A 10,742-nucleotide genomic window follows, 5' to 3' on the forward strand; every position below is an offset into this window, starting at 1 on the left:
AAAATGAAGATCAGTCATTGCTTCACCATTCCAGAATTTGAAGTCTAACTGGATACCTTCCTTCCACCACTAACTCCTGCTTTGCGTAACATCTTGCCTTGTGAAGAGTTTTAGTCCTAAGAATTTTATTGTCCCAACAGTGGATTTGGGACAGATTTTATTGAATATGGGGGTTCTTGCAGAAGAATCTGGAGATTTTTATGGTGTCATAGTGGTCTTAATAGATTTGTAGAGTCTATTCTGTACTCGTAACTTTAGAGTCCCAAGCTGCACAGCTCAACAGCTACCACAGACGGAAAAGACGCTTCATTCAGGCTTCTTAACGCGTGCCTCCAAATGTATACAAGAGAAAAGTCAAGGACACTTACTAAGACTGCAGTGTTTTTTTATTTGTCTTCTTTCCTGTACATGCAACAAAGACTTTCACCTGCAGGGTTAATAGCAATAGCTTTTCTTTGCCCAACAGCAACACTGGGTATTGGCTTATCTGGGCCAAATCCAAGAATGCCTAAAAACAAGAAATCTTCCAATAATTTGCTCTCCAATACAGCAGACTTTGGCTAGCACCAGCATATAAACAAACAGCTGTCTTTATGTTACTTAGGAAATGATTTGGCAAATTTGAAAATAAAAATAATAAAACAAAACAGTAGGTTTCTGAATTGAAACAGTCATTTTCAATGCAAGGCAAATCAGAACCTTAAAATAAATTACTGCCTAAGATATCTACCAGCAACAGGCAGACTTTCACCATAATCTAGCGCATGTGCCTCAAATGAGTACCTTTTATCAGGGGTGGGGTAGTATGTAACCCCTCCCTTCAAGCTGTCTAACTTCCATGTGCTAGAACCTGATTGCATAATGACAATATTTTAACATTTATAAAGAGCACATTTCAAGTGTTAAAAATATTTCACATACATTATTTCAATAATCATTACAACAGTTCTTAAAGATTGGCCAGTATCATCATCTGAGTGTTGAAGATGGGGAGCTAAGACTGAGATAATAGTGGCCTGCCTAAAGCCAGTCTGGGGCTCAGATTCCAATAAAGAAGTTGCCCAACTTGCACCCGACTGCTATCTCACCTTCTTCCTAGGAAACTCCTGAGTGGGAACATCAGATATGTATTGTCTCCAGAACAGTGGAATGCTAGAATTTAGAAGAGGTAGCAAAGATGTGCTATTTGCATCCTTAACCAGTTGCATTGGCTGCATGTGTCTACCCATACGTCCTAGAGCTGCTTTTACTGGGGTGGGGGAGGGAGAGAGGAATCAAGCAGGGGAAATATCAACTCTTTAGAATCATTCCCAATACAACCTTGGGTAAACTTGCTGATTTAGACCTAGTTCTCACTAAAGTGGTAAGAACATAAGAAGAGCCTGCTGGAGCAGGCCAATGGCCCATCTAGTCCAGCATTCTGTTCTCACAGTGGGCAACCAGATGCCTATGGGAAGCCCACAAGCAGGCACAACAGCATTCTCCCCTCTTGCAGTTTCCAGCATCTGGTATTCAGAAGCATGCTGCCTCTGACCATGGAAGCAGAACACAGTCATCATAGTTAGTAGCCACTGATAGTCTTATCCTCCATGAATTTATCTAATCCTCTTTTAAAGCCATCCAAGTTGCTGGACATTACTGCCTCCTGTGAGAGTGAATTCCACAGAGTGCAGGTGGGGGCACACATAATGAATGCTCTTCTGTTCAAAAAATAAACAAGCCACTATACTAGGGGTGAGAAACCTGTGACCTTCCAGATGTTGCTGGATTATAATTCCACTCATCCCTGATCATTGGCCCTGCTGACTAGGCCTGATAGGAGTTATCAGCATCTGGAGTGCCACAGGCTCTCTATGCCCTACCTACAGAAAACCAGGTATTGGAGAAGTTCTTTTGAGCCTTAGCCTTCTCATTTTGTTTTCCATGTGCAAGAGATATATTTGCTTTTTTTCTACAAAACATCGTTCAGCTATGTGAACACTCACCTGCAGTCTAAAGTGATACAGCCCAGATATAGGTTTATTCCAGGGATAGGGAACCTCAGGCCCAGGGGCCAAATGGGCCCTTCTGGTCCTCTCTATCCGGTCCTTTAGATTCTCTCCACAAGCCACACTCCTATTCCCAACCACACCCCTCATCAGTCCTGCTTTGACCCTTCCTTGAGTGTTTTTGCCTGTCTAGAATGTTCTTGAACTCTGATAATACGTCTTTGTTTGCCTGGATGGAGAAGAGAGATGGGAGTATGTGAGAAACTAGCCCACTGTACAAAGGTAAATTTTACATTTGTTGCTCTGCCTACCTTTGCTTCTGGCCCCACCCACCACTGACACATGGGTCCCAGAAGGCTGACCAAAAAAGGAATATGGTTCTCAGACTGGACATGTTCCCCCATCCCTAGTTTACCACCTCAGTGAGAAACTAAGTCACAACTGTATGACCTGGTGGCATATTATTTCTTTTTTAAATAATATTGGAAAGACAGAACAGGCAGTTTAAGACTAATATTTCCAGACCAAAAAAATAGAGAATAGGTTTCACATTCACCTCTGCTCACAGTAGTAGTGTGTACACAGACACAGAAAACACATGCCCCACCTTGTTTCTTGTAAAGCAGTTGTGGTGGCAATATCTCATTTCCATTCTCTAATTGATTTGAGTTTGGGCCTATGGTCTTCCAGATGTTGCTGGACTATGACTCCTATCATCCCTGACTGCTGGTTATGTTGGCTGGGACTGATGGGAACTAGAGTCCAACAACATATGGATACCACAGATTGTCCACCTCTGGATTAGGCAGTTACTTCTTTGAAGATTTTGCAGGCATGGTTTGCTTAAAGGATAATTTCCTACACTATGGAGACAGTGAAAGACCCTGAGTCAGCGACATTACATAATTACTGAATGATAAAACAGAGGAAATTGGTCCTTCTGAAGGCAGATGAGCAAAACACTACAGTGACACAGGCCCATACTTTGATTGCGGGTCATCTAGTGTGAAGCCTGCAGTAACTTCCCCATTTCACATCTCTTTTTGATGGGGGGGGGGCTGTACCATTTATGAATTAAGGCATATTTTGGCAAAAATAAGCTTGGCAGAGATTGCCCTGGAAAGACAAATTCAGCACCTAGTTGGAAATCCCAACGTTGCATAGAACTCAGTTACACATAACTATGGGGAGCAATCTATATGGATGGGAAGGTGGAGGAAGAATCTATAGTAAGGACAACGACTATCCTGATTAGGTATGCTATACGGCAAAGAACTTAATAAGAGCCCTGCTAGATGAGATGAAAGATCCATCTGGTCCAGCTTCCTGTTTCCCACGCTGGAGAACGGGATGCTTCTGGGATGTCCATAAACAGAGCCTGAGCTCAGATCCAGGCAGTTCCCAAGGTAGATGTTCCATTCATAAGCCCTTGTTAAAATAGACATAAGGCACTCTGTCTCCATGCCTGGCCACAATTGACTGTCTGAGATCAGGCTCCAAGTGTGAAAGGGCAATTGCGCTGGAAAGGAAAAGAAGAAACACTAAGTCCTTTATGTAGCTCAAGGCTGCCTAGTATAAGCTGACATGCGAACAGGGGCTGATTAGGTGCAGAAAGCTCAGATGAGATTGTTCCCTGCCATACACTATCTTTGTGCAAAACTGGGCAAGTCACTTAAATCTTGCCAGGTCATCTTCTCAAGTGAGAGATAGTCTAGCAGATGGGTACAGTAAACATTCACATTCCACTTTCTTGGTGCTACCCCTGATTTTTGCTGAGTAGTCTGATGAAACAGAGGCTTGGTCAAGAGAGCTACATTTTATACAGGATCCCTTGTGTCAGCTGCCTTGAAAATATTCATAGGGTTCCGTAACTATGTTTGCAGGGTTTGCCTGCAAAACCATTCTGCAACATGAGTGAAACTAGCACGGCCCAGTTAGAGACAAAATGGTGTTGGTGGGTTTCTTTAGAAAATATCTGGGAACCAGCACTGTAATAAGTAGTTTTAGCTACTTATGTAGAGTCCATTGTTTTGCCTGTGTATGAATGGGCAGAGAGACCATCCTGATTTAAACAGCCACACACACAGTGGTCCCCCAAGCTAGAAGGTCAGGGAACCTCTTATTTAGTTAGCTCAAAGATCCTTCTGCTGCCTTCTTTCCCCAGAAAATTCAGTATTGGGACCAAAAGGTCTTGACCATGAGCAAGTAGTAATTCTGAAACTTAAGAACAGTAACCAGGAAGTAAGTCCCATTGAACTAGTGGGATTTTATTTTAGCACAGGAGTGAATTATAATTCTGACTATGCACTAGTATGCATCATTCCTATGTGGAAAGGATGGGGTAATTATTCTATTATACTCTGTCTGCATACAAAATTATTAGTAATTTTCAATCAGCTGAAGGCACAGGTCGTTGAAGGCATGCTGCCCTTCTAGCCAGAAAGATACCGGAATTGTACCTAGAAGACAACAGACAGAATGTAAGAACAGAGAGGAATAAGGCTTGTACCTTTTTTGTGGGAAGAGTGCACAGGCAACTGGGACCATGAACACAAGGCTATAAGGCAAAGGTAGACCATCAGAAAGAAGGATCAATATAATTTTTAGATTTCTTATTTCTTGATCTATTACAGTGGACCTTGGCATGAGAACCAATGAATCCTGGGAGACCAGCCTTCCTGTATACTCAGTTATTTGTGACAGGCAGGGGCTAGCACAGACTTCTTGGCTCTGCACATGTTAACCTAAAATACCAAACTTTAGCATCTGCAGAGTAAAAAGCTTCACAGTTATAAGATGTGCCATCCTGGTGGAGCTATAGAACAAGAGATAGGGATATGTTCTCCCAACAACAGAATTGTTACATTAAGCACTTTGCCATAAGAACCAGATTTTTACAGTAGATAGGATTTTTACACTGAGCATCCTGCAAACAGGAAGATTAACTTAATGTATGCATCTAACATCTGCCACAACTAGGACCCCAGCCCTTGCATTTCAAGGCACATTCCAGGATGTTCTCTGTTCTCCACTAGTCAGATAGGCACTGCTCCTCATTCCCCCTCCCCAGTTACATGAACGCAAAAAGATATTTAGGATCAGGATTCCACAAATCCCTCCCAACTTCAAATTGCAGCACAGCACAGAAGTATGAGATTTCTCATGTCTAGCTCTAGGTTACATTATGGCAGAAGCTGGGTTCCTGAGCTTGATATGAAGCCTCATTCCTGACTTCGAGTCCCAACTTTTCTACAGGAAAGGTATTACTATAACACCTTTATTTTTCTATTTTTTCTTCTGTTCAATGCAAGTCTATTCAATCTTGGCCGTGAGTAACAGGGTCTCTTGTAATTTCTATAGACCTATCAATTGAATGAATGCATTTAGTTAGATGGTGCTCACAATTTCACTTTACATGAATGCTACATTTTTCCTATTTCGCCTCTGAATAAAATTTACCTTTTTAATCTTGTGTGCTTTCTTGTTGGGTTGTGGGTGACCACACACATGTAAGGGCAATGTGCAGTTTCAACTCCAGTAAAAGGTTAAGTTAGCTCTAAGAACATGTTGGGTCACTTGCAGGATACACACACATCTTGAGGATTCACACATTCACTTGTTTTTACACGGCGTTTGTTTTTATATATAGTGAACCCAGCATTGCTATTCCACCTTCAAAAGAGCCACAGCAGAGGCCACAGATGTGGTAGAATCTTTTACAATGAAACACTAGCACTGTATCTTGGCTACTCTCCATGGCTTTCCGTCATCTCAAATGACCTGGCCACTCAATAGCTGCTGCACTTCAGAAGCAACCTACAAAGCTTCTTATGGGTATCCAAGGAGCTGCTTTATACCATTACCAAAAGACCCTCTAGTCCAATACTGCAGATTGCATGACAGCAATATGAGGCACATCATACTTACAACCCTCCAACAAGTATTGTTTGCAATGGAGCATGGAGAACCTGGATTTTCTGCCAAGAAAGAAACATAAGAAAGTAAGAAAACAAATGTTCAAGCCCTAGAGCAGGGATGGGGTACCAACAGCCCTCCAGATATTGTTGGATTCAACCTAATTCTATGTTGCTGCAACTAGATCTCACTTTCTCTTGGTCCTTCCACAATAACACAGGCATTCCAATTGCTTGTGTCTTGCTCCAGAGCAAGAGATCTGCTACCTAGCTTACATAAAGCTGATCCATACATTTAAGCTAGAGTAGCTTATCTCCTATATATAAAAGATGCAAAACAAGCTTTTGCTTAACCAAATCCCTCAGGAGCTTCAAAGAAACATCAGCCAAAAATGGCAGTATGGCACCATTTCTAGAGCTACTTACCTTCATGAAGGGGTATTTTTCTAGTCTCTCCATGATGATGGGCAACAAAACTGGAGAAAAAACCATGTTAGTTAATTCTGAGTGATCTCAGATGTTAAAGAGCCTGTTCCGCATGTCTCATGCATGCCATGTAAACTGCAGAGTAGGACATGACTTTAAGAAGCTACACAGATACACACCTTTTCCTAGATTTACCCAGAATTCTACCCAGGACAACTCTTCATTCCTGATAAATGCCCATGTTTCCTTGCTTAAGGTAACTAAGGGCAGCATGCTTGCAAGATACAGAAAAACAATGGCACGTCCCTGTTTTCCAAGAGAGGTGGGGAAAAATTTCTTCGTTCAGCAGCAGCTTTTGCCATATTTCCAGGGGTTCATATTAGGGCCCCTAATAGCACTTTAAATGGTTTATAAACAATACACATCCAAATGCTTATTGTACTGAGGCTATTTGAAGCACTTTGCACCTCATCTGGTTTAAAGTGCTTTATGCAGGCATCCTGGATGGCTTAGCCACACCTGAATACCCAAACAGATGAAAATGGCAAGATTCCTTCAACTTCTTTGCACTCTCCATCTGTTAAAGTAATAAATTGATTCCCAAGTAAAGCTAGTTTTAAAGTAATTTTAACATTTGTCAATAAGACAGCGGAGGTGTGACAATTGGAGGGACAAACATTAATAATTTAAGATATGCAGGCGATACAATACTACTCGCAGAAACCAGTAATGATTTGAAACGAATGCTGATGAAAGTTCAAGAGGAAAGCACAAAAGCAGGACTACAGCTGAATGTCAAAAAGACTAAAATAATGACAACAGAAGAGTTATGTTATTCCCGATCTCTATGTATGGATGTGAAAGCTGGACTGTGAAATAAGTGGATAAGAGAAAAATCAACTCATTTGAAATGTGGTATTGGAGAAGAGTTTTGGGGATACCATGGATGGCAAAAAAGGCAAATAATTGGATGTTTGAACAAATTAAACCAGAACTATCACTAGAAGCTAAAATGATGAAACTGAGGTTATCATACCTTGGACACAAAATGAGAAGACATGATTCACTAGAAAAGACAATAATGCTGGGAAGGCACATAATAACAACAAAATAAGATAGCAATGGAGTTTAAAGTGCTATTAACACCACAAAGGTAGGTAACTCCTGGGTTGGAGAACTGAGCCTGCTAGAGAACATCAGCCTGCTTGGAACAAGAGGAAAGAGAAGAGATCTATTCTGCAGCCAGCCCTACAGAGACACACACATATGGCACAAGCTCAAAAAAGTATTGTCTTGAGGCTTTTGGCATGCAAGATAAAATGGGATAACCCTGAGAAATGAAAACAGGGAATTATTTAGATTCCATAAAATAGAACTAGGCCTTACTACAGTCACTTTATTTGGGGTGGGGGAGTCTCCCATTAGTTAAGAATTTGTTTTGTGAACACCCAAGCAAGAGCCAGACAAAAGATGCTTTCAAAAGCGCTTAAAACTCATTAGAGCAGTGATTCTCAACCCTCCCCCCACCCCCATTGTCCAGTTGAAGATTGTTGTAGGTCTTGGCAAACCACATAAACAAACCTTTTCCCCCATCATCACAAACAGCACCATATTTCAAAAGCCATGGGCCCTTTAACTGGTAAATTTTTAGAGGGAAATTAGTACATAGCATCATCATAATCACCACAGAGCCCTAGGTCTGGGCCTTGTCAACCTGTTCAATAAATCTGGCCCTGGTCAAAATGGCCTCAATCTCAGTTGTCAGGGAAAAAAAAGTTAAGTGCAGGGCCAAGTACAGATATTCTCAACAGTTCTACAGCTTTTCTGAATGCACCTTGCAGAGCACAGTTTGTGAACCCCTGTATTAAATGATCCCTCCTTAGGGCAGATGATCCAATGGAGGCAGTGTTGTTGTTATGTGCCTTCAAGTTAATTACGACTTACGGTGACCCTATGAATCAGCAACTTCTGATTGCTCCAATAGCATCTGTTATAAACTATCCAGATCTTGTAAGTTCAGGTCTGTGGCTTCCTTTATGGAATCAATCCATCTCGATTGGCCTTCCTCTTTTTCTACTCCCTTCTGTTTTTCCCAGCATTATTGTCTTTTCTAGTGAACCATGTCTTCTCATGATGTGTCCGAAGTATGATAACCTCAGTTTAATCATTTTAGCTTCTAGTGATAGTTCTGGTTTAATTTGTTCTAACACCCAATTATTTGTCTTTTTCATGGTCCATGGTATCCCCAAACCTCTCCTCCAATACCACATTTCAAATGAGTTGATTCTTCTCTTATCCACTTTTTTCACTGTCCAGCTTTCACATCCATACATAGAGATCGGGAATACCACGGTCTAAATGATCCTGACTTGTGTTCAGTGATACATCTTTGCATTTGAGGACCTTTTCTAGTTCTCTCACAGCTGCCCTCCCCAGTCCTAGCCTTCTTCTGATTTCTTGACTATTGTCTCCCTTTTGGTTAAGGACTGTGCCACGGTATTGATAATCCTTGAGAAGTTCAATGTCCTCACTGTCAACTTTAAAGTTACATAAATCTTCTGCTGTCATTACTTTAGTCTTCTTGACGTTCAGCTGTAGTCCTGCTTTTGTGCTTTCCTCTTTAACTTGCATCAACATTCGACAAAGCTTCAAACCTGTCATCCTCATCCTTTCTTTTGAACTCAAGCTAATTTGCTTATTAATCTGCCATCTTTGGTACCCATCCTCAGTGTTACTTGCTAAGCTGTAGTTCAAAGGCTTTATTTATAAGAGTATTTATATACTACTCACAAAACATCAGGATATTGTAAAATGTAAATGTACTGCCCTCAAGTCTATTCCAACTTATGGCGACCCTATGAATAGGGTTTTCATGAGGCTGAGAGGCAGTGACTGGCCCAAGGTCACCCAGTGAGCTTCATGGCTATGTGGGGATTCGAATCCTGGTCTCCCAGGTCATAATCCAACACCTTTACCACTACACCACACTGGCTCTCCAGGATATTGTGCAGCAACATAAAAACATTTAAAAACAATACCAAACAATCATTAAAATGACTGGCTTACTCATGCCAGGAGCAGCCATGGTAATGCGGGAAACTACCACCTGAGTTATCCCCTTGATCGCAGCTCTCTGAAAGAAAGAAAAGAGTCATGGTAGTTCTTCAAATGACACACAGAGGACAAATCATCTCAAAACAGCTGGCAAAGAGGGCTGCTTTAAGAAAATGCCTTGATGGGACAATTCTTGATTTAACTCTGACTCCAGCACTTCCTTAATTGAAAGCCACAACATGGAAATAAACAACAAAAACCTCCTCAGTGTAAAATGATCAATGTAAGTGTTAATTAGAAAATATGGCATCTCCTGTTGGCAAGGAGTAGATGTGGAATGGCCAGACATGAAGGTAAACCATAGCACCATTAAAAGCCAGCAAAAGTGGTAAAAGCTTGGAAAAAATAATTTTAAAAAAGAGAACCTCAGAAGGGCATTTGTATCTAGTACATTTTGACAGAAGACAGGCAAGTGTAGGAAATGCAGGGCAATGTAGAGAACACAATCCTTAGAACCCTCTATGACTGAAAGCAGGTGCACATTAAGCAGGGCTCCAAAAGCAACTTAATCATTCAACCCAGCAGCTACAAATGCTCCTGTGCACATAGATTATTGGCATTTCCATAGAGTAGGAATGGGGAACCTGTGCCCCTCCAGATATCTTCAGACTGTAGCTCCCACCAACCCCAGCCAGCATGGCCAATGGCCAGGAATGATGGAAGCTGTAGTCCAGCAACATTTGGAGTGCCACAGGTTCCCTGCTGCAGGAAGAAGCTCATCTTCTGCTTTCCCTCTCTGTTGGTGCCCTGCAGGTCTCTGTTCATCATCCTCTGTTCTTCTCCCTGTCTCTACAGAGTCTTTGGGGAACCTCATCAAATCCCAAGGCTTTCAGTACCACTTGTAGGCTGATAGTACCTGGCTCTACCTTTCCACCCCCTCCATCCAATCCCACATCTCCAAATGACTCACTGATATTTCAACACCAGATTTAGCATCCATCTCAATCCCTTCTCTTTGTACCTTCTATATTGACAGCATCACCATCATTCTGTTATATGGGCAGATAACCATCGCTTCATCTTTGACTCCTCTCTTTCTCTCTCCTTGGGTCTCCATATTCAGTATGACTTCTCCTTTTACTGGGAACTTGCAGCCCTTGGCATAATTTGAAGTGGGTGAGAATAACCCAGAGGGAGATAAGGAATGGGGGAAAAATGGGAAGGGGAAAGCAAAGCTAAAATGGCTGAAAGAGTGGATTGGGGGGAACCCCCCTTAAGTGATCAGTTTAGACCTCTGGCAAGAGTGATCTGACCGTCCCCCAGCAGTTCATTGGGCAAGGAGGATGAGAAAGAGGGGGTA

The 10,742-nt window shown here is 41.8% G+C and overlaps 1 protein-coding gene across 1 annotated transcript in view; it reads right to left on the reverse strand.

The window, feature by feature from the left end:
- Positions 1–368: 368 nt before the first annotated feature.
- SFXN2 (sideroflexin 2) overlaps positions 369–10,742 on the reverse strand; it is a 41,679-nt gene continuing 31,305 nt past the window's right edge. Inside the window, 5 exon segments of the mRNA XM_061636149.1 lie at positions 369–3,507; positions 4,498–4,545; positions 5,916–5,965; positions 6,329–6,378; positions 9,395–9,461. Of these exon segments, the coding sequence (XP_061492133.1) occupies positions 3,408–3,507; positions 4,498–4,545; positions 5,916–5,965; positions 6,329–6,378; positions 9,395–9,461 (315 nt within the window). The 3' untranslated portion in view covers positions 369–3,407.

The sequence above is a fragment of the Rhineura floridana genome, chromosome 7, assembly GCF_030035675.1.
Source record: "Rhineura floridana isolate rRhiFlo1 chromosome 7, rRhiFlo1.hap2, whole genome shotgun sequence".
Taxonomy (NCBI): domain Eukaryota; kingdom Metazoa; phylum Chordata; class Lepidosauria; order Squamata; family Rhineuridae; genus Rhineura; species Rhineura floridana.